General features: G+C 45.6%; 1 protein-coding gene across 1 annotated transcript in view; it reads left to right on the forward strand.

Moving 5' to 3' along the window:
• Positions 1-23,911, forward strand: part of FAT3 (FAT atypical cadherin 3) — a 417,794-nt gene that overhangs the window by 370,825 nt on the left and 23,058 nt on the right. The window contains 4 exon segments of the mRNA XM_032219713.1: positions 1,409-1,543; positions 4,517-4,674; positions 11,493-11,961; positions 21,356-21,509. Of these exon segments, the coding sequence (XP_032075604.1) occupies positions 1,409-1,543; positions 4,517-4,674; positions 11,493-11,961; positions 21,356-21,509 (916 nt within the window).

Raw genomic sequence — 23,911 nt, forward strand, 5'->3', positions numbered from 1 at the left:
GTGGCTTTTTTTTTTTTTTTTTTTGTCTACCTAACTTGTCTCTCTGTCAGCCGCAGAGAGACTCATTGAGAATTATTGCCTGACGTGACATAAAATTTAATTGTGTTCTGAAAACAAATATCCTGTGCATACAGATCTGTAGGCAGGGCTGATGTGATATCATGATACATGAAACGTGTCAGCATAATCAGCTGGATCATCAGAAATTTCTAAAGAGACTGTTTTAACTATTCGTTGTTGGGTTTGGGAGCAAACACGTTGGTAACCCTGCTGCTTAATTCTCTGAGCTGATTTCAGAAACACATGGTGAAAATAAGGATTGACTTCGTAATGTTTATCCACTGCGGTTGACAATATTTGCAAGTGAGGGAAGCAACCTTGATAATGAATCTAAAATCTGTTTATTGACCGGTTATTAGATTTCTACACCCATTAAATGGTAGCACCAACTGATCTGATCTCAAAAAGCTAAACCGACTTGATTTTGTTTAGTGCTTGGTTGGAAGATACTAGAAAAGATCAGGCTTATTGGCTAAATTGGAAAATTTAAATTGGAAAATAAGGGTCTTATTTTCTTTTGACCCCCGAAATAAGTGCTTGGCCTTATTTTGGGGGAGATCTTATTATTTTTGAGGTGCAAGAGGCGGCGAGCGTGGTCACCTCATGGCTGCTGCTGTGTTGCAATATTTTCTAGGAGGACTTATTTTCGGGGGAGGGCTTATTTTAGCGCATGCGCTCAAAAGCCCGATTGGGCTTATTATTTTCAGGGAAACAGGGTAGCATCGTCGACTTCTCCAATAAATTCACCCGATCTTTTTTTTCATTAACTTATTTATCTTCCATTCAATCTCACAGGCCTTAGCTGTATTTTCAGTCCCTTGCTCTTTTATTTGAATATGTATTGGTTCTTTTATTTAGATTCAGATTCTGTTACTTGAACCGCATTTTAATGGGGTATTATTTTTTGTTGTTGTATGTTTTCCTGCTATGGGATCTCCAGAACAGCTTGGATTTCAGGTTCAATTTATATTGATATGTGGAGTCAGCTAAGATGAATGTTGGTGGGAAGGGAAGCAATCATTTTATAGCTTCTCCACTCTTCCAGCCAAAGCCTTTAGAGCAGTGTTTCTCAACCTTGGCAACTTGAAGATGTCTGGACTTCAACTCCCAGAATTCCCCAGCCAGCGAATGCTGGCTGGGGAATTCTGGGAGTTGAAGTCCAGACATCTTCAAGTTGCCAAGGTTGAGAAACACTGCTTTAGAGACTGTTCATGTCCTCAGAGGAATGAAGTTATAATTTTGTCTGGTCTGAGGATCATATAAGTGAAAAGCTAATGGACGTTAAGAACATCTTATTTTGAATGTGGATAAAGAGAGTCTGTTTCTTGCCTTCTTGTGTGTACAACAGGAGGATTGTGTCCAGGCTCTAACGATCCTTGCACAGAGAAGCCTTGCCCAGGAGATATGCAGTGTGTAGGCTACGAAATCAACCAGAGACTCTTCATCTGTCAGTGTCCACCTGGAAAACTTGGAGAATGCTCAGGTACATGATTTGTTCTGCGTCTGCTCTATCTTCTTGGTCAGGTCTTTTTAAGTTCCTGTCAATCTTTTCTTCTAAACCAGGGGTGTCAAGCACAAGCCCTGTGGACCAGTTCCAACCCACGATGTGGTTGGATCCCGCCCGCCAGGCCATCCTGGAAAATATAAGAGGCCAACCCGCGTCGCTTCAGCAGGGTCTACCCAGTGGAAAGAGGAAACATGCTAGCAGTTTGGGGAGTGGCATCTCAGTGGCCACACCCACCCAGTCGGCAACACTCAGTGGGTGGCGTCCCGCTGGCCATGCCCACCCAATTGGCCACATACACCCAATCGGCCATGCCCACCCAGCCCCCCGAGGTCAACCACAGCCCTGATGCACAGGGGTGGTATTTACTTACCTTCCCTACCGGTTTGCAAATGTGAGCATGTGCATGCCTTCCACGCGTGCGCTTTTTGCTAAAAAAGGGCCTAAATGGGATGCCATAGAGCCGGGATAGATGGATGGGGCCAGCTGCGATTTCCGCTACCAGTTCGGGCGAACCGATCCGAACCAGTAGAATACCACCTCTGTTGGTGCAGCCCTCAATGAAATTGAGTTTGACACCTCTGTTCTAAGCCCTCTTGAGTTCAACATGTCAGAAAGACTGTGGTGGAAAGTAGTCTGGATTCCCAGGAGGTAGGGGCTGCATTCCAGAGAACAAAGAGACAGTGAAGTTTAGATAGTTTGGTTGGGAGAAAGAGAGTTAAGGCAGCTCCTCAACAACTCTTGAGATAATATCTTAATGATGCAAGTAGTTTTTTATTTTTGTTTTTCGTTTGGGAAGATTTCTGACCAGGAAACTGCTCAGAAGTAACTCAAGGTGTCTTTCTTGGTTCTTGGGGCCTTACATCAGTTTTGCCAAACTAAAGCAACTACTTGCTTAATTAAAGATATACTCTTGAAAATTGCTAGAGAGGAGCAGTTTTAATTCTATTTTTTCCCCACCATACTATTTAAACTTCATTGTCTCTTTGCCCTCTGGAATGCAGCACCCTCCCTATTGGGAATCCAGGCTACATCTCACCATAGTGACCCATTATTTTTTTTTAAATGGGGTGTCCAAACTTGGCAACTTTAAGATTTGTGCACATCAACTCAGTCAGCCATGCTGGCTGGAAAATCCTGCGAGTTGACATTCACAAGTCTTAAGGTTGCTAAGTTTGCAGAACCCAATATTATATGAACCATCTATTATGTTCAGTATTCCTAGACCAGGGATAAGCAAACTGAGACTCTGGAGCCGCATGTGGCTCTTTCCTCCCTCTGCTGCGGCTCCGTCACTGGTCGGCGCCACAATTTTGAGAGGAGCTTCCAGTGGGGGGCGGGGGAGAGAAGCACAGTGTGCCAGGAGAAGACTCTATGGCAAGGGGAGGGTTTTCCAGTTGTCTCCACCATTGATAGGTCTTTCGGTTATGATAGGTAGAAGAAAAAGTACGCCACACTAGGAGGAGACTCTATTGTAGAGGAACTGAACTTCCAGTCAGCTCCAGAATTGAACAGGAAGCTTCTGGTTAGGACCTTTGTGGCTCCCAAAGTTTTCTTTTCTGTGGGAAACAGGTCCAAGTGGCTCTTTGAGTGTTTAAGTTTGCCGCCCCCTGTCCTAGACAATTTACAGCAAAGTCAACAAAAGTAACTCTAAAATCACTTCATAGTTTTTGGGTAAGGATTCTCAATTTCGTACACAAAACTCCCCTAAATATCTTTATTGTTTGGAATAGCAAAACCCAGTTGTGTTAGGGAAGTTTTGGAAGGACATAGCTTGTGGGCAATAGTCTATGTCTGGTTTACTAGACTTCCCCAGTGTTATCCTTCAGGAGTGCAGGTGAAGCAGAGTCACAATGTGTTACCGATCTAGGACAACTTGCTGTGGCCAACTCTGTGCAGAACAACTCACCACAGGACTGTTCGATGTGAATTAATTGCTTTATTGAGGTACTTTCATTATTGGTAACCACGTTTTCTTCAAAATTATTGTAAATTTTGCATTCCTGCATCGACTGTCTTTATTTTATTATTATTGGCCACAGTTCCGTCAAAATTAATGTAACTTTTGTTTCTGTTGAATTGTCGCGCAGCGAGTTGTCTCACAGCGAATTGGCCATGGCAAGTTGGCTGCAATTAGTTGGCCGCAGCGAGTTGTCCCATTTCATGTGTTGCCATGCAAGTCCTGTCACAAGCACATCAAAAAGGGTGGAGCTGGCGGTCGAACATTGCTTTTGTCGTTACAATAAAAATAACCAAAAAACCCTCCATCCTACCCCACAATATTTGACTTACGGTCTTGTTCATTCACTAGCAACAGATTAATATTGTTTTATACAGAGCAATCATTCTTACTAAGAATAGATGCTGCTTTATTAGTGCATCAATCTTTATCAGCATAGGACAGAGGTGTCAAACTCAAGGCCTTAGATGTGACCTGTGGGGCCACACTGGAGGCAGCAAAAGACCGGCTCTGCCAGCAAAAATGGAGCCCGGGAGGGCCGCCCACGACTCTCCTGGGCTCCATTTTCACTGGCAGAAGGTTGCAGGAGGCCATTGCAGCCGGAAACGGAGCTCGAGAGCCCGTTTTCATTGGCAGAGCGTTCGGGCTGCCACAATCCCCCACCACATGAATGATGTCAATCTGGCCATGCTCATTCTGGCCATGCTCACCCCAGCCTCCCCGAGTTGAAACACAACCCTGATGCGGCTCTCAATGAAATCAAGTTTGATACCCCTGGCATGGGTTGTGCGTACTCCAGGGGCAGGTTTTAAACTGTCGAAGTTGTGGTATGTTTTTTGTAAGATTCTTCCTTATTTGCCTTGTTAACCAAGCATCTTCCTTAATTAATTCCCCCCCCCCCTTTGGTGTAAAGGATTGGATCATCTCCAGTGTTTGGTTTTAGACGGTGCAAAATAAAACTTTCTAATCTTTTTTCTAAATGGTTATTTCAGGACACACCTCCCTAAGCTTTGCTGGGAATAGTTACATCAAATACCGGGTTTCTGAAAATAGCAAGAACGAAGAATTCAAATTGGGTCTCCGTCTGAGGACTCTGCAAAGCAATGGAATTATCATGTACACCAGAGCAAATCCCTGTATAATTCTGAAGGTAATTAAAATCGGTTTTATCTTGTCCCCCCAGGTTGGGGGGTTTTTTTCCCTTTCTTTTTTTTCTGGATTATATGTTTCTCTCTCTTCAGGCTCAGTTGGAAATGTTCTTGTTTCAGCAAGAAAAAAAATCCAGCCTTTCCAGTTTTGAGAGTGATAAAAGATAGAAATCACAATTTTAGCTACTGTGATGGAAATGTAATGGAAATGAGGACCAGGGTGTAGGGGCATGATGGCGAACCTGTGGCACATTTGCCAGAGGTGACCCGCTCTGTTGGCATGTGCACCATCACCAGGTGCTCTTCTGGTTCATGGCTCGCACATGCGTGCAAGCCAGCTGGTCTTTGCGGGCTCTGGAAAATGGCCTGAAAATGGCCCAAAACACAGGCTGTTTTCCGGTTTGGTTTTAGACTGTTTTCCGGCCCATTTTCAGGCAAAAACGGTGTGAAAACGGCCTGAAAAATGGCCTGAAAACGGTGTGGAAAATGGCCTGAAAAACAGCCAAAAAACAGGTATGCACGCACCAGCCAGATGGTCTTTGGTTTCCAGCACTCCGGCACACACACAATGACCTGCATTCCGATTTGGTTGCTCGGTGCCAAAAAGGTCCGCCAGCCCTGGTGTAGGGTCTCCTGCTTGGGCGGGGGGTTGGACTAGATGACCTACAGGGTCACTTCCAACTCTGTTAATCTATTAAAAGCGGGGGGGAGTAGAGTGTTCTGTGTGAGGTAAACTGAAGTAGCTTTGTAACAGCTATTGCAGTAGGTGTTTTAAAACTACGGGGGAGAACGGGCCTTTTATGCAGAAAATCTGAGTTTAAGGCCTTGATCTCTGCAATTTCATCAAGACCGGGTATGTAAAAATGCGAATGGTGTAGGCCACGGGTGTCAAACTCAATCGCGTCTCGTGATGTATCGTGACTTTTTTTGCGTTTGTGGAGCCACAGTGGGCGTGGCCTGCATGTGACGCATCCTGCCCGTGGGCCTCCAGTTTGACAGGCCTGGTGTAGACCAATTGAGGTAGATTAATAGGACTCCCCAGTTTCCTATGCTGTGCTAAAGGGACAATATGCAATTTGGTACACAGGCAGGTCCTCGACAATTACAACAATTCATTTAGTGACCATTCAAAATTACACAGCACTGAAAAAAGTGATTTATGGCCGTTTTTCACACTGATGACCATTGTAGCATCCCCATGGTGCAATGACGTGATCAAAAGTCAGATGTTTATGTTTGCTTATTGGATTTATATGCTGCCCTTCTCCCAAAGGACTCAGCAACCGGTTCACATTTACGACGGTTGTAGTATTCCGGGGTTCATGTGATCACCTTGTCATGCAATGTCAATGGGGAAGCCCGATTCACTTAACAACCATGTTATTAACTTAACAACTACAGTGATTCACTTAAGAGCTATGGCAAGGAAGGAAGGTCATAAAATGAGGCAAAACCCATTGGCCAACTGTCTTGCTTATTAGCAAAGGAAATTTTGGGCTCAATTGTGGTCGTAAATTGAGGACTACAGAATTTGGTTTGCTCTGATGCTAAGCTCTGTTCTGCCAGGAGCTGATTCAAACATTCTTCAAGCCACATGGTACAGTCCTACCCTGGGGGAAGTGCTAATTTACTAACACATAAGGGGTCAAGTTCCTCCGGCTTATGGTTTAGTTCAATTTACGCCTATTTGCTGAAGCCACAGGCGAAAACAGTAGCCACGTTCAACCATAAGCAGAGCTAAAACGGTAACTGCACCTATTGCAAAATACGGAGCCGGCTCTTAATTCTCACCCCACTTTGGCTCCAGACATTCTTCTTCCTTTCTCTCATTTCTAGAGAAAAGCCTTTGGAGCAATAAACCCGAAGAGTAATTTTTAGTAACCCCTTATTACGTGGGTCATTGCCTTTCCTGGTCTCTGCTCATTTATTCTAACTTTTACGATCAAGTTATTGCAATACAGTGAATTTCTCACTTGTAGAGCAGAGCATGGCCTGATAATAATAATAAAAAGGACAGAATATGAATTTCTTCAAATGTACTTACTTTTGATCTCTCCACAAGTAGTAGCACCACCACCACCACCATTACTACTACTACTACTACCTCCTCCTCATCTTTCTTTTCCTTCTTCTTCTTGTTCTGCTGCTGCTTCTTCCTCCTTTATTTCCTCCTTCTCCTTCTTCTTATGAAGAGCCGAGGTGGCGCAGTGGTTAGAGTGCAGTACTGCAGGCCACTTCAGCTGACTGTTATCTGCAGTTCAGCGGTTTTAATCTCACCGGCTCAAGGTTGACTCAGCCTTCCATCCTTCCGAGGAGGGTGAAATGAGGACCCAGACTGTGGGGGCGATATGCTGACTCTCTGTAAACCACTTAGAGAGGGCTGAAAGCCCTATGAAGCGGTATATAAGTCTAACTGCTATTGCTATTGCTATTCTTCTTCCTCCTCCTTCTTTACTTCCTCCTCCTTGTTCTTCTTCTTCCGCCTCCTCCTCCTTTATTTCCTCCTTCTCCTTCTTTTTCTTCCTCCTCCTTCTTTATTTCCTCCTTCTTCTCCTACTTCCTCCTCCTTTACTTCCTTCCTCCTCCTCCTCCCCCTTTACTTCCTCCTCCTCTTCCTTATCAGTAGTAGTAGTAGTAGTAGTAGTAGTAGTAGTATGTGGTTAATCTTTAGTGAGATTTACAGCCTTTGGGGCTGGTTGGTAGCTCAACAGCTCGAGTCCTAACGAAGGACCTAGGAACTGTTAAGGCAGTGGGTCTCAACCTTCCTAATGCCACAACGCTTTAATACAGTTCCTCATGTTGTGGTGACCCCCAACCATAAAATTATTTTATGTTTTCCATATTTTTTTGAAAATATGTGTTTTCCGATGGTATTAGGTGACCCCTGTGAAAGGGTCATTTGACCCCCAAAGGGGTCCCGACCCACAGGTTGAGAACCACTGTGTTAAGGTAACGTCGGAGGATATAAGCTGTTCCAAGTAGGGTGGTTTTTTTGTAGAATCAGAATGTTGAAGTCCGATAAATTTAGAATTTCCAAATAGCATTATTATTATTATTATTATTATTATTATTATTATTATTCCTCCTCCTTCACTTCCTCCTCCTCCTCCTCCTCCTGTAATAAGTGTGGAACAGGTAGTCCTCGACTTACGATCGCAATTGAGCTCAACATTTCTGTTACTAAGAAAAACAGTTGTTCAGTGAATTTTGTCCAACAGTTTACGACCTTTCTTGCCACAGTTGTTAAGTGAATCACCGCAACTGTTAAGTTAGGAACCAGGTTATGAAGTGAACCTGGCTTCCCCATTGACTTTGCTTGTCAGAAGGCCGCAAAAGCAGATTGCACAACAACAACGCCCCCGCCCGGACATGGCAACCGTCATAAATGTGAAACCAGTAGCCAGGTGTCTGAATTTTGATCATGCAGCCATGGGGACACTGCAACGGGTCGTAAGTGTGAAAAACAGTTATCGGTCACTTTTTTCAGTGTCGTCGTAACTTTGAATGAACTGTTACAAGTCAAGGACTATCTATAATAAATATATTGGTCAGTATATACCCGTGATGGGAAACCTAAGGCATGTGTCTCACAGGTTGCACACCGAGCCATATTTGCTAGTACACCATGCACATGCCAGCCAGCTGATTTTTTTTGCCGGGGAGGCAATTTTTGCCCTCCCAGGTTCCTGGAGCCTGGGTAGGGCAAAAACAGCCTCCCTCAGCCCTCCAGAAGCCGGAAATGAAAAACGGCCCCAATGGGTCAACCAGAAGTTTGAAAATAATCCGTTTCCTGCTTCCGGAAGGCCTTCATGGGAGGCCGTTTTCGCACTCTTCAAGCTTTAGGGAATTCTCCAGAGCCTGGGGGGGTGCGGGGGGTCATGCATGCATGCACAAGGGGGGTCATGCACACATGCGCAGGTGGGCGGGGAGGATTGAATTGGTATGAGAGAGAGCGATAGCATGGGCGCAAATTTTGGCATGCCGTAAGAAAAAGGTTCGCCATCTCTGGTATATACAGTATAATACAATACAATAATACAATAGCAGAGTTGGAAGGGACCTTGGAGGTCTTCTAGTCCAACCCCCTGCCTAGGCAGGAAACCCTATACTGTTTCAGATAAATGGCTATCCAACATCTTTAAGACTTCCAGTGTTGGACCATTCACAACTTCTGGAGGCTGATTAATTGTTCTAACTGTCAGGAAATTCCTCCTTAGTGCTAAGTTGCTTCTCTCCTTGATTAGTTTCCACCCATTGCTTCTTGTCCTGCCCTCAGGTGCTTTGGAGAATAGGTTGACTCCCTCTTCTTTGTGGCAACCCCTGAGATATTGGAACACTGCTATCATGTCTCCCCTAGTCCTTCTTTTCATTAAACTAGACATACCCAGTTCCTGCAACCGTTCTTCATATGTTTTAGTCTCCATATAAGTATGTCTGGTCAGATAATAAATACATTTACATACACTTAGTAGAATACAATTCAGATGACTGTGTAGTAGTCATCTGTTATACCAGTCAAGCCTGCCTGAAACATTCATTGCTGAAACAGCGAAAAGCCTTGGACGCCGTCCCAGTGTGGTGGGAGGCGTAGGAAGTAATATTTTAATAAATCTACCCTTTTGCTCAAACAATCCTGAAACGTAATCCTTCTAACTCAATGTTCTTCTGGATGGGGTGGGTTAAGTAGTCTTTTTTGCATTCAGGAGCTGTGACTGCAAGCCTAGGGGGAAATCCCCGAAGGACCATTTGATGGTTTTATTACTAATGCTGATACGCAGATATGGTTGACATCCAAGCCACCTTTGCTAGGCTAATATTCCAAAAAAAAATAATGATTTATTAGGGCCGTTCATCTCATTCCGCCTATTTGGTGAAGCGATGAAAGGGCACTAATTTGTGGATTAAAAGTTCCTTCCTTCCTGCCTGCCTTCCTGGCCGATTTAATGACTGCCTGTGTAGGTGTGCGTAGGTGCATGTACGTCTATATGAATTATTGATTCGCGGGGATTTTAATTTATGCCTTGGATTTACTGCAACTTGTCCGTATGGAGACCTTAGGCTAAAATCCAGGGATATGGAATTTGGTTCAAGGAGAAGCAACACAAGAAGCAGAAAGTGTTCATTTGGGGCAACAAAGTGGGAAGACAAAATTTGTAGTATGACCCCAGTCCAGTGGTGGGATTCAAATAATTTAACAACCGGTTCTCTGCCCTAATGGTTAGTTGGGTAGGCGTGGCTCGGTGGTCATGTAACCGGGTGGGCATGGCCAACTCAACGTCACTCATGTCAATGGGCGCTTGGCCTTAGCTGTTTCAATGTAATAAGGGTTAACCGGAGAGGCAGTTTCAATAAAGATTAGGCTAGAAACAACACCAGAATGTTTCCTTCCTGCCTTCCTTACAGGATTAGTCCTGTAAAGTGGAAAAAAACAAAATGGGATTTCTTCCAACAACCAATTCTCTGAACTCTCAGAAAGTTAACAACCGGTTCTCCCGAATAGGTGCGAACCAGCTGAATCCTACCACTGACAGTGAGGCAGTCCTCCAAAAAGTTCTTTTAATTGTTTGTGCATACTATTCCAAACTTATTTATACTTAATTGTTTGTATTGGAATATCACTTTACATATATTTTGTACCTTATATACTTGCTATTGTTTAGCTACTATATCTTCACCTATATTTACCATATTTTGTCTTATCACTATATCCTAACACCTCTACTACGTCACTATTTTGTGTTTCCCTACTTCTTGTTTCTGTCCTCGAAATATTTATACCATTTGTTCCATGTTAAATAATATTCCGATTTCTCCTTTCCTTGAATTTCTTTCGTCAGCTTGTCCATCTCTGCACACACTTAAGATTTTTCTTATCACCGCATTTTCCTTTGATACTTCATTGTTTTTCCACTTTTGGTGTACGTTATTCTAGCTGCAGTTACAATGTGAAGGATCAGGTATTGTATATATTGTATACGACTGTACTTTTTTGTAGTGATACCCAATAGAAAAAAAATATCCAGTTTCCAATCTATATAATTCCCTGTTATTTCTTTGAGCCACTTTTTCATTTTGGTCCAATATTTTTTTGCCATCTCGCACGTCCACCCTAGATGATAATATGTCTCAAAAAGTTCTTTATTTCTCTTGTGAAGGGTTAAACAAATGGCTCTCCACCAACCTGTACAGCTCCACCCCAGGGGTGGCATTCAAAAATGTTAGCAACCGGTTCTCTGCTCCGGTTGCTAGATAGGCGTGACTATGGTGGGCGTGGCCTACTCAACTTCCTACACCATAGCGGGGGTGGTGGTGTTGCTTTCCTTGAGCCTCTGGGAGGGTGAAAATGGCTTCCCCCGTGCTCCGGAGACCGGGGTGGGCATGCCCAGCTCAACATCACTTGTGTTAGAGGCGCCTGTGGTGGCCCGAGCTCTCTGCCAGCGAAAACAGGCTCCCGAGCTCCATTTTTGGCTGTGACAACCTCCTGCAACTCTCTGCTGCATGCACCCACCCACCCAGCTCTGTTTTTGCTGGAAGAAGCATTATGGACTGGTCCTTCGCTGCTTCCAGGGCGGCCCTACGGGCCAGATCTAAACACCCTGCAGGCCAGATCCTGCCCCATGGGCCTTGAGTTTGACATCCCTGATGCGAAACATCTTGCAATAGTCTGACTGTTGGACAGTGTAATTGCTATCAAACATAGAAATTCGCCCAAGGCAAAATAGACGGATTATACACTGGTTCAGAAAACCATGCTGGGGCAAGTGGTATCTCCACTGTTTAACAAGCTCTGTTTTCCTGACATTTCGCTTTCCGTTTGCAGGTCGTGGACGGAAAACTGTGGTTCCAGTTGGACTGTGGTGCTGGCCCAGGCATCCTGGGAATTTCAGGCAGGACTGTGAACGATGGGAGCTGGCATTCCGTCTTCCTGGAATTGAACCGGAACTTCACCAGCCTCTCGCTCGACGATAGCTACGTGGAGAGGCGCAAAGCTCCCCTTTACTTCCAGACCCTGAGCACTGATAGCTCTGTTTATTTCGGAGCCCAGGTTCAGGTGGACAATGTCCGAAGCTTAACAGACAAGAGGTCCACCCAGGTTTTGAGCGGCTTCCAAGGCTGTTTGGATTCCATCATCCTCAACAACAACGAGCTGCCTCTCCAGAACAAACGCAGCAGCTTTGCGGAGGTGGTGGGACTAACCGAACTCAAGCTTGGCTGTGTGCTGTATCCTGACCCCTGCGAGCGTAACCCTTGTCAGAACGGAGGAACCTGTATCAGTGTGCCGTCTGGAGGTGAGCGTTCTTGCCTTGTTCTTGGTTTTTTTTTAGAGTGGCGGGATGAGCTTAGTTGACTCCTGGTGACATAGCGTTTAAAAGCGCAGCGTTGCAGGCGAACTCTGCCTACAGTCTAGAGTTTGATCCTGACTGGCTCTCGAGGTTGAGAGAGAGAGAGAGAGAGACATGGTGACGCAGTGGTTAGAATGCAGTATTGCAGGCGAACGCACTGCTCCCTGCCATGAGTTCGATCCTGACCGGCTCAAGTTTGACTCAGCTCTTCCATCCTTCCAAGTTGGGGTGGTAAAAGATAAAGGTTCCCCTCACACATATGTGCTAGTCATTCCTGACTCTATGGGGCGGTGCTCATCTCTGTTTCAAAGCCGAAGAGCCAGCACTGTCCAAAGACATCTCCGTGGTCATGTGGCCGGCATGACTAAATGCCGAAGGCGCACGGAACATTGTTACCTTCCCACCAAAAGTGGCTCCTATATTTCTACTTGCATTTTTACATGCTTTCGAACTACTAGGTTGGCAGAAGCTGGGACAAGTAATGGGAGCTCACTCCGTTACACAGCGTTAGGGATTCAAACCCCCGACCTTTCTTATCTAAAAGCTCAGCGTCTTAGCCACTGAGCCATCAAGTCTTTAAGTGCTATTGCTATGGACTCAGCCTTCCATCCGTCCTTCCAAGATTGATAAAATGGGGACTCAGATTTGGAGGGGGGATATGCAAATAATGCTTACATTTTGACTGCCCAGAGAGTGCTGTAAAGCACTATTGGACGGCATATAAGTCTAACTGATATTGGTCCAATGCCATCAGCTTTTCATGCCAACCCTCCGTCCATTTGCCAATTGATTTTCAGCTGCAGAGAGAAATTGGAAACATCCTATGTTTCTTTCCGCGCAGCATTAATTCACAGAGCCGCCAATGGTATAATACATTCCATTTGTCTTCAGTCAGACATATTGACTTATCGTGTGTTGGGCCGCATCCCCCAACTTCACAATAATTCTTTGCACTCTTAATTGGTCTGAGTGTCCCTAAATCACTCTTTCTGTAGATGATTGATTGGGGCTCTGCGCCGCAATCAATCATTCCAATGATCTCCTAACCCAGTCCAAGATGCTGGGCATTGGACCCATCCAACTTTGGCAATGGTGATGATCACAGTGATAATGATTTGTTGTTTGACATGACAACACATGTATTGATCACAGAGCCTCACCTTCTTCCTATTGCTATGTCTCCTATTCCTCTGTGAGCACTGAGTATAATAGGTAAAGGTTCCCCTCGGACATATGTGCTAGTTGTTCCCAACTCTAGGGGGCAGTGCTCATCCCCATTTCAAAGCTGAAGAGCCAGCGCTGTCCAAAGACGTCTCCATGGTCATGTGGCCGGCATGACTAAACATCGAAGGCGCACAGGACGCTGTTACCTTCCCATCAAAGGTTGTTCCTATTTTTCTACTTGCATTTTTACATGCTTTCAAACTGCTAGGTTGGCAGAAGCTGGGACAAATAATGAGAGCTCACTCCGTTACGTGGCGCTAGGGTTTCGAACTGCTGACTTTTCTGATCGACAAGCTCAGCGTGTTAGCTACTGAGCCACTGCGTCTCAATTGAGTATAATAATTTCCCTTTATTCTGAACCTGTGCTGTTGTTCGGACCGCACCATGAATAACGTGCCATGAAGAGAGATTAAATATTTAGCCTGAAGAAGAGAACTTTGATGGAGACTATGGCACTGTGGGAAGATAAAAATTTTACTTGCTGGAAATACGGAAGAATGGTTTTTCCTAAGGGAAAGGGACTGAAATGTTTTTAAGTCCAGAGCGAGCAGATAGCATTCGGAAGGGATTCAGGTAGATTCTTTGTACTAAATGGAATATAAGACTATAAGAGCTGTGGTGGCGCAGTGGTTAGAATGCCGTACTTGAAGGCTACTTCACTGTTGACTCCAGGAGTTCGATTCCGAGCAGCTCAAGGTTTACTCAGCCTTCCACTCTTTCGAGGTGGGTAAAATGAGGACCCAGATAGTTGGGGGCAACAAGCTGACTCTATAGCTTAGAGAGGGCTGTAAAGCACTATGAAGTGGTATATACCGTATTTTTCGGAGTATAAGACGTACCTTTTTCCCTCAAAAGAGGGTGAAAATCTAGGTGCGTCTTATACACTGAACACAGAATTTTTGGCCTACTGAGACTCCACCCCCTTTATAAAAATGGACGTGCAGAGGGTTTGGGAAGCTTATAAACTGTTCCTGAGGGCTGAAGGCAAAAATGAGTGAAAAATGGGCCCAGGAGCACTCTACAAGCGTCCCAAAACCTCTGCATGCCCTTTTTTTCATTTTTGGCAGTTCCCTAGCGCTATGTAACAGAGTGAGTTCATATTACTTGTCCCAGCTTCTGACAACCTAGCAGTTCAAAGCATATAAAAATGCAAGTAGAAAAATAGGAACCACCTTGGGTGGGAAGGCAATAGCATTCCATGCTACAGTTTCTGTAAACAGAATAATAAAGATTAGGCTAGAAACAACACCAGAATGTTTCCTTCCTGCCTTCCTTACAGGATTAGCCCTGTAAAGTGGGAAAAACCAAGATGAGATTTCTCCCAACAACCGGTTCTCCGAACTGTTTAGAAAGTTAACAAACGGTTCTCCCAAATAGGTGCGAGCTGGCTGAATCCCACGTCCCCATCAGATATGCCAACATGGAATATACTGTAGAAGCACAGTCCGATGCTTGAGTGTATTTTTACGGAAAGTGTGTGCCTTTGTTTATACTTGAAGCTCATACCAGTAATTTTGCATCTAATCCTACTGAAACAACTTTCTCCTTGGGGAAATAAGGAAATGGTATTCTAATGCATAAATTGCTTTTGTGGTTAATCCCACCTGCTAGATGCAAATTCTCAGGGGAATATGATTTGTGTGTGTGTGTGTGTATGTGTGTGTTACTGACGAGCTCACCACATCGATAACCTAATATGTCTGCCCTTGATGAATATATTGCATATTCTATCATTTTTTTTCCTACTCAATACTGGTGATCCTCGACTTAACGACCGTAATTGAGCCCAAAATTTCTGTTGCTGAGCGAAATGGTTGTTAAGTGAATTTTGCCCCATTTTACAACCCTCTCTTGCCACTGTTGTTAAGTGAATCACTGCAGTTGTTAAGTTAGCAATACAATTGTTAAGTGAATCTGGCTTCCCCGATTGACTTTGCTTGTCAGCCAAAGATCATCCCATGACCCCAGGACACAGCACTCGTCATATGAGCCGAGGTGGCGCAGTGGTTAAATGCAGCACTGCAAGCTACTTCAGCTGACTGCAGATCTGCAGTTCAGCTGTTCAAATCTCACCGGCTCAGGGTTGACTCATCCTTCCATCCTTCCGAGGTGGGTAAAATGAGGACCCAGATTGTTGTTGGGGGCAATATGCTGACTCTGTAAACCGCTTAGAGAGGGCTGAAAGCCCTATGAAGCGATATTTAAGTCTAACTGCTATTGCTATAAACATGAGTCAGTTGCCAAATGCCTGAATTTCGATCAGGTGACCCTGGGGATGCTATAATGTCCGTAAGTGTTAAAAACCATCATAAGTCACTTTTTTGCAGTGCTGTTGAAACTTTGAACTCTCAGTAAATGAACTGTTGTAAGCGGAGAACTACTTGTAGAAACAAACACAGGCCATCTTGTACTAGTCCCGGGATGGCGAACCTATGGCACGTGTGCCACAGGTGGCATGCGGAGCCATTTGTCAGGGCACACAAGGCTTTGCCCTGTCAGCTGGCCAGCTGAATTCAGCCTTTTTTAAAGACATTTTTCACCACCACCACCACCCTGAGGCCCTCCAAAGACTTCAGGAGCTTCCCTGAAGCCTCCAGAGCGCATAAAAACGGCCCTACGTGTAAACTGAAAGTTCGGGAATGGACTTCTGGTTTACTTGTAGGGTCGGTTTAAGCCCTCCGGAGCCTTCAGGGAAGCCTCCTGAAGCCTCCGGAGGACTAAAAACGGTCCTACGGGCAAACCGGAAGGGTCGTTTTTCGTCCTCCGGAGGCTTCAGGGAAGTTCCTGAAGCCTCCGTGGGGGCGGGGGAGGTTGTTTTTGCCCTCCCCAGGCTCCTATAAAGCCTCTGAAGCCTGGGGAGGGGGAAAAAAAGCATGCAAAAAATGGGGGGAGCACCTGTTATGCGTACATGTACACTGGGGGGGTCATGCATTGCATTATGGGTGTGGCATGCCCATGCACAACCCTCCTGTGCTCCCCCCGCTTATGGCACATGAGTCAAAAAGTTTCGCCATCGCAGTACTAGTCCTTTACAGCTTTGAAGTCTTCATATTAATACTGGCCATCTCCTAGAACCATGATGGCAAAACTATGGCACACATGCCACAGGTGGTACACAGAGCCCTCTGTGTGGGCACGTGAGCTGTCACCCCAGCTCTGCTCCACCGAGCATGTGTGCGTGCCTCCCACTGATTTTCATGACTGATGCACATGACTCGGGGCATATATGGGAGAGATGCGTGCATGCGCAGTGAAGCTGAGCTGGAGCTACAGTTCGCATGCCCATAGAGAAGGCTCTGTGTGCCACCTGTGGGTATAGGATTTCCTGCTTGAGCCGGGTTTAAGGATTCTAAGAGCCGCATGTGGCTCTTCCTTCCCTCTGCTGCAGCTCCCTGTCGCCAGTCAGCTCCACAATTGATTGGGCTTTCGGTTAGGACATGCAGAGCAAAAAGGAGGCCGTGCTAGGAGGAGACTCTATGGTGAGGGAGCCAGACTTCCAATCAGCTCCAGAATTGAACGGGGGGCTTCCGGTTAGGAACTTTGTGGCTCTTTGACTGTTTAAGATTGCTGAGCCCCTGGACTAGAAGACCTCCAAGTTCCCTTCCAGTTCTATTCTGATTGGTTGATTGGTTGGTTGAAAGTTTTTGCTCCCAAGAGGCTGCAGGGAGGCCTACTAGGCCCAAAATGGAACACGGGAAGGGGAGGTTGTGCGTATGCACAGAAGGGAGCTTGGGGGGTGCCACATGAGCATGCTCGGGCAGTTAGGGAGAGCATGGGGGTCATGCACATATGCGCACCGGGGAGGGCTATACAGGAGGGTGTCGTGTACGCATTACATTATGGCTTTCGACAACAAAAAGGTCAGAGACACCATCACTGTCCTAACACAACTTGCCTTTAGAAGTTGTGGGAGCTTCATCCTTGGAAGCTTTCAAGAAAAGCCTGGACTGCCATCTGTCAGAAATGGTGCAGGGTCTCCTACTTGGGCAAGGGGTTGGACTAGATGACCTACAAGGTCCCTTCCAGCCCTGTTATTCTGTTAGATTGAGCCAATCTTACGGGAAACGGACTCCAGGATAATGCTTGGTAGAAAAAACAGTGGCAGTGTCCAGAGGCCTGAACACGAAAGCATTAGCACTTTTAATAGGAAACATCAGAACATGCAGCTAATGCAACGTTGTCCGTGTAAAAAGTTCTCCATTTGCAAATATGAAATCTGGGAGGCTGAGTGCATTTGATCTTGCAAGGAAAGCCGCCAGAGTCATCATTCCAAAGATGGAGAAGCTTTTAAGGGGGGGAAAAAGCAAAATGCATTTATTTATGTTTCTGAGCCATAAAGCTAAAACCCATGCTTAACTTTCCCTCGGCATATTATAAATTATCTCTCTCCCCCCCTCCCATAAATAAGCAAAGTAAACGGGGGGGGGGGACTGGCTCATCTTGGCGCTCGAGTCTTGCTGGACTCAGAAAATAGCCTGATGTTCGAATTTAAATCTTTCTATACCAAATCATTTTAATATAATTCCCTTTTCTGCTTCGTCCCTCTGCGGATTGAATGCTTCGCATTCACATCGGCTGCGAGACAGGAATATATCTTCAAATTAAGGATTTCTTTTATTAGGAAGTAGCGAAGACAAGCAGTTCACATCTGAAGCAATGGTGGGGTCCTCTCTCCGTCACTACCGGTACGGTGCTCACGGGGCTGCGCATTCTTTCGTGCACATGCACTGCACATGCATGCGCACTCCACCGCCCCTAAAACATGCAGCTGCTTGTCGGAACTCGCGCAGGCACCACACGCTGTGTGCGCGTGTGCAATTGGCCAGTTGCTTTAAAAACCGGTATAGAATGCGGGCAGGCGGGTGGACCAAACGAGCCATCGTATCGGTATGCTATCAGCTGCTCCCGGCTACTACCGGTACGCCTTTACCGGGCCGTACTGGCCGAAACCCACTACTGATCTGAAGGGTCCATTTTATTAGGAGAGATAAGACAAGCAGCTTGCATTCGGATATATTTTGCTGCTGTGTTTTATGATCTAAAGCTAGTTAGGCTGCCTTGCGTTACTGCTGCTGTCGGAGAGCAAGTGCCCTGAGGGGGGTAGCTCAGCTTCCTTACTCCTCTCTGTTTTGCACCATGTTTCTCTCCGTTGTCTCTTGTTAGGAAATTTATTTCCTTGGGCTTTTCTTTCACGCTCTCAGCAGTGTATGTAAATAAAGGATTGTAATGGTGCCATAATTCTAAAGCAGCAGCCTTTAACGATATATCAGCCGGTCTATAAGACAATCAGCTGCCGCAGCAGTAGGAAACTTCCTTTCCATTCCTTCCTCCCCCCCAAGCAATATAATTTATTAGCCCCGGCAATCCCTTCTATTAAAAAAAAAAGTGTATATATATAATTACCATATTTTTCAGCGTATAAGGCGCACCAAGATTTTGAAGAGGCAAATTAAAAAAAAAAAAATTTGCACTCTGCAAACATTTTTCACGAAAACTGGCCCGTTTTTTTTTTTTTAAGGCATGAATAGCCTTTAGGATGCTTGTAGAGTGCTCCTGGGGGGAGCCAAAAATGAGCAAAAAATGGCCCATTTTTGATGAAAATGGGCCCGTTTTTGTCCAAAAAGGCATGGATAGCCTTTAGGAGGCTTATAGAGTGCTCATGGGGCTATAGGAGCAAAATTGAGGAAAACACGGCCCATTTTTTGCTCATTTCTGCCCTTCCCAGCCCCCAGGAGTACCCTGAAAGCCTCCTAAAGGCTATGCATGGCCATTTTGGTGAAGGGAGTGGGGTTTTCAGCCTCTTTTTTGAGGGGAAAAGGTGCGTCTTATACTCTGAAAAATATAGTAAGCTGAGTTCAGCAGAAGCCCCCCTATTACAGGCGTATCAAACTCAGTTTCATTGAGAGCCGCATCAGGGTTGTGTTTGACCCCAACGGGGGGGGGGGGCATGGCCAGCATGATGTCACTCCTGTCGGTGGTGGCCTGAGCAGTCTGTCGGCGAAAACAGGCTCCCGAGTTGCGTTTTGAGCTGCAACAGCCTCCTGCCATCCTCTGCCAGTGGAAATGGAGTTCTGGAGGGCCATTCTATCAGGTCATCGATCAACAATGTTGGCTAAAAGAACAGGCCATTGTTAAACTCTTTTCACACTTTACTTGGTGACTACCGAGTGGATCGACAGGTTAAGAGTGCTTTGGACAAGGCACAAAGCCTGCGATGGCAAACCAATGGTACATGTGCCAGAAGTGGCACGCAGAGCCCTCACCCATTGCTCTTCCAGGTTCTGGTCAGCTGATCTTCATGCACACGGGATTGCTGGAAACCGGAAAAGCAGCTGGCCAGCGCACATGCGCACACCAGGAAACAGAAGGGTAGCTGCCCTGCTCGCACATGCGCACTGGGCGGCTGCTCTTCCAGTTCCTAGCACACACACACACACACATGCACACTCCCGTTTTGGCACTCTGTGCCGAAAAGGTTTGCCAACACTACACAAAGCTAACTATGGGCCCAAGAGCCTGTTTCCAGATTTACCCTTTGCAACTAAAATCCATGGGAAAAATGCACCTTTCAGCACACATTTTCAAACCTACTTTTTCCTCAAAAACATGCGCGTCACTCGATAGTCCTCGACTTAAGACCGTAATTGAGCCCCCCCTCCTCCAAATTATGTGGCTGTTGTTAGGTGAGTTTTGCCCCATTTTACGATCTTTCTTGCCACAACTGTTAAGCGAATGACTGCAATTGTTAAGTAAGTAACACGGTTGTGAGGTGAATTTGGTTTCCCCGTTGACTTTGCTTGTCGGAAAATCGTGCCGAAAGTTGCAGGGATTGGGTATGGCCGGCCTAGAGAAGAGAAGGACTAGGGGTGACATGGTAGCAGTCTTCCAATATCTCAGGGGATGCCACAAAGAAGAGGGAGTCAAACTATTCTCCAAAGCACCTGAGGGCAGGACAAGAAGCAATGAGTGGAAACTAATCAAGGAGAGAAGCAACCTAGAACTTAGGAGAAACTTCCTAACAGTGAGGAATAGAATGAATATCACATTAAGTGTTAATACCACTTTATAAGGCCTTGGTAAGGCCACACTTGGAATACTGCATTCAGTTTTGGTCTCCATGATGTAGAAAAGATGTGGAGACTCTAGAAAGAGTGCAGAGAAGAGCAACAAAGAGGGGATTGGAGGCTAAAACATGAAGAATGGCTGCAGGAACTGGGTATGTCTAGTTTAATGAAAAGAAAGAATAGGGGAGACATGATAGCAGTGTTCCAATATCTCAGGGATTGCCACAAAGAAGAGGGAGTCAAGCTATTCTCTAAGGCAGCTCAAGGGTAGAACAAGAAGCAATGGGCGGAAACTAATCAAGGAGAGAAGCAACTTAGAACTGAGGAGAAATTTCCTGACAGAGAACAATTAATCAGTGGAACAACTTGCCTCCAGAAGTTGTGAATGCTCCAACACTGGAAGTTTTTAAGAGGATGTTGGATAACCATTTGTCTGAAGTGGTGTAGGGTTTCCTGCCTAGACAGGGGGTTGGACTAGAAGACCTCCAAGGTCCCTTCCAACTCTGATATTCTATTCAATGGAACAACTTGCCCCATTAGTTATGAGGGCTCCCTGTAGGTTTTTAAGAAGAGACTGGACAGCCTCAAATTTTATAGGGTCTCCTGCTTGAGTGGGGTGGGGGGGTTGGGCTAGAAGACCTCCAAGGTCCCTTCCAGCTCTATCCTGATTGATTGATGTCTCTTCACACTGTGTAGTATTTAGAGAAGTAACTTAGCTAACCTGAAGGTCTTTATTCATAAATATTGCAACGTATCAAAACTCCTCTGCTATTATAACTTTGATTTTCTTCTTCATTAAAATAAAAGAGCCTTCGGGCTTTTCGATGAATGCGCGCTGCACAATCGGTGCGTGACTTCGTTCCTGATGCAAGTTTCCTAATTGAGGACTATCTCTAAAGTGACCACCAGAGGGGGATAAAACACCACTTTTATTCCTGTTAACTTCCCCAGCGCAACCTACCTTATTTGGAGAATTATACAGTTTTATTAATCTCCGAAATTTTATATTTAAACCCTTCCCGTTTCTGCTTCTCTCCTTCCCCTTGACTTAGGTTACCAGTGCAGTTGCCTTTCTCAGTTCACTGGGCGAAACTGTGAATCGGAGATCACCGCCTGCTTTCCAAATCCTTGCCACCACGGAGGATCCTGTGATCCCATAGGCAGTGCCTTCATTTGCACCTGCAAAAGTGGATTAACTGGAGTGACGTAAGTACAGCACTCACTAGGGCCCCTCAAAGGTTTGGGGGGGCTTAGCATCACTATTCTGCAGCATAATGTCGGGAGAAAAATAACTTTGGAGAGCTAATTCCATTGATGATACAAAGCTATGATCCTTGCGTCGTTATAGACTAATAATCAGTGCTACAAAAGTTAAATTGGTTATTTTTTTTTTCAAAGCATTGATGAGATACATCTGAGGGTTGCGGTGGCCTAGAGGTGGAGTTCTCGCCTCATAATCAGGAGGCTGCGAGTTCAATCCTAGGTAGAAGCACATATTTCTCTCTCTAAAGGAAGAGCGAAAGGGAAGTGGGCTTTTGCAGGAAACAATTCGTTTGTTCTGTCGTTAGATTCATTTCAGGAGTGTGAAGATCTGCCCGTGAATCTCAGAGACTCTTTGCCCAGTCTTTCCATGCACACCACTTCATTTGGGAAATATTTACATGGCAGCTTTCCAACTATATTGCCAAAAGTATTCGCCCACCTGCCTTTACTCGCATTTGAACTTACTGTAACTGACATCCCATTCCTAATCCATAGGGTTCAATATGATGCCAGTCCACCCTTTGCAGCTATAAGGTTTCAGGTTTCGTTTTATTTATATGCCGCCCTATTCCCAGCGGGACTCAGGGCGGCTCACAAACCCAAGAGGGGAAGGGAAACACAAGAAATACGAATACAAGCATTTAAAATAACCAACAGACACACAATCGAGAGGGGAAGGGAACTCATCAACCCCAGGCCTGCCGACACAGCCAGGTTTTAACGGCTTTTCGGAAGGCCTCTTCAGGGAAGGCTGTCCACAAGGTTCAGGAGTGTGTTGATGGGGATTTTTGACCATTCTTCCAGAAGCGCATTTGTGAGGTCACACACTGATGTTGGAGGAGAAGGCCTGGCTCTCAGTCTCCGCTCGAATTCATCCCAAAGATGGTCTATCGGGTTGAGGTCAGGACTCTGTGCAGGCCAGCCGAGTTCATCCACACCAGACTCTGTCATCCATGTCTTTATGGATCTTGTTTTGTGCACTGATGCACAGCCATGTTGGAAGAGGAAGGGGCCAGCTCCAAACTGTTCCCACAAAGTTGGGAGCATGGAATGGTCCAAAATATCTTGGTATGTTGAAGCATTCAGAGTTCCTTTCACTGGAACTAAGGGGCCAAGCCCAGCTCCTGGAAAACAACCCCACACCATAATCCCCTCTCCACCAAACTTTACCCTTGGCACAATGCAGTCAGACGAGTACCGTTCTCCTGGCAACCGCCAAACCCAGACTCGTCCATCAGATTGCCAGATGGAGAAGCGCGATTCGTCACTCCAGAGAACGCGTCTCCACTGCTCTAAAGTCCAGTGGCGGCGTGCTTTACACCACTGCATCCGGCGCTTTGCATTGCCCTTGGTGATGTATGGCTTGGCTGCAGCTGCTCGGCCATGGAAACCCATTCCATGAAGCTCTCTGCACACTGTTCTGCAGCTAATCGGAAGGCCGCATGACGTTTGGAGGTCTGTCGCGATTGATTCTGCAGAAAGTTGGTGACCTCTTCGCACTATGCTCCTCAGCATCCGCTCTGTCAGTTTACGTGGCCTACCACTTCGTGGCTGAGTTGCTGTCGTTCCCAAACACTTCCACGTTCTTATAATACAGCTGACAGTTGACTGTGGAATATTTAGGAGCGAGGAAATCTCACAACTGGATTTGTTGCACAGGTGGCATCCTATCACAGTTCCACGCTGGGATTCACTGAGCTCTTGAGAGCGACCCATGCTTTCCCAAATGTTTGTAAAAACAGTCTGCATGCCTAGGTACTTGATTTTATACACCTGTGGCTATGGAAGCGATTGGAACACCTGATTCTAATTATTTGGATGGGTGAGCGAATACCTTTGGCAATAGAGTGTAGAGGTCTGTAGTCACAAATATTCCTTTGAAAGACTGTTTGCCAGGCCTTGCTGAATGTGAATGAGAAGAATTCACATTCGTTTAATAAAAGAGGTTTTGTCGGGATTAGGACTCTGCCTCGTGCTTTTGGGGGAAACCTAGGTCAGAACAGCGCTTAATCTTTTAGAGGGAAAGCAATGTATAAAATAATACAATACAATAGCAGAGTTGGAAGGGACCTTGGAGGTCTTCTAGTCCCACCCTCTGCCTATACCGTTTCAGACAAATGGCTATCGAACATATTCTTAAAGACTTCCAGTGTTGGGGCATTCACAACTTCTGGAGGCAACTTCTGTTCCACTGATTCATTGTTCTCACTGTCAGGAAATTTCTTCTTAATTCTAAGTTGCTTCTCTCCTTGATTAGTTTCCACCCATTGTTTCTTGTTCTACCCTCAAGTGCCTTGGAGAATAGCTTGACTCCCTCTTCTTTGTGGCAACCCCTGAGATATTGG

Source organism: Thamnophis elegans, chromosome 6, assembly GCF_009769535.1.
Source record: "Thamnophis elegans isolate rThaEle1 chromosome 6, rThaEle1.pri, whole genome shotgun sequence".
Taxonomy (NCBI): Eukaryota; Metazoa; Chordata; class Lepidosauria; order Squamata; family Colubridae; genus Thamnophis; species Thamnophis elegans.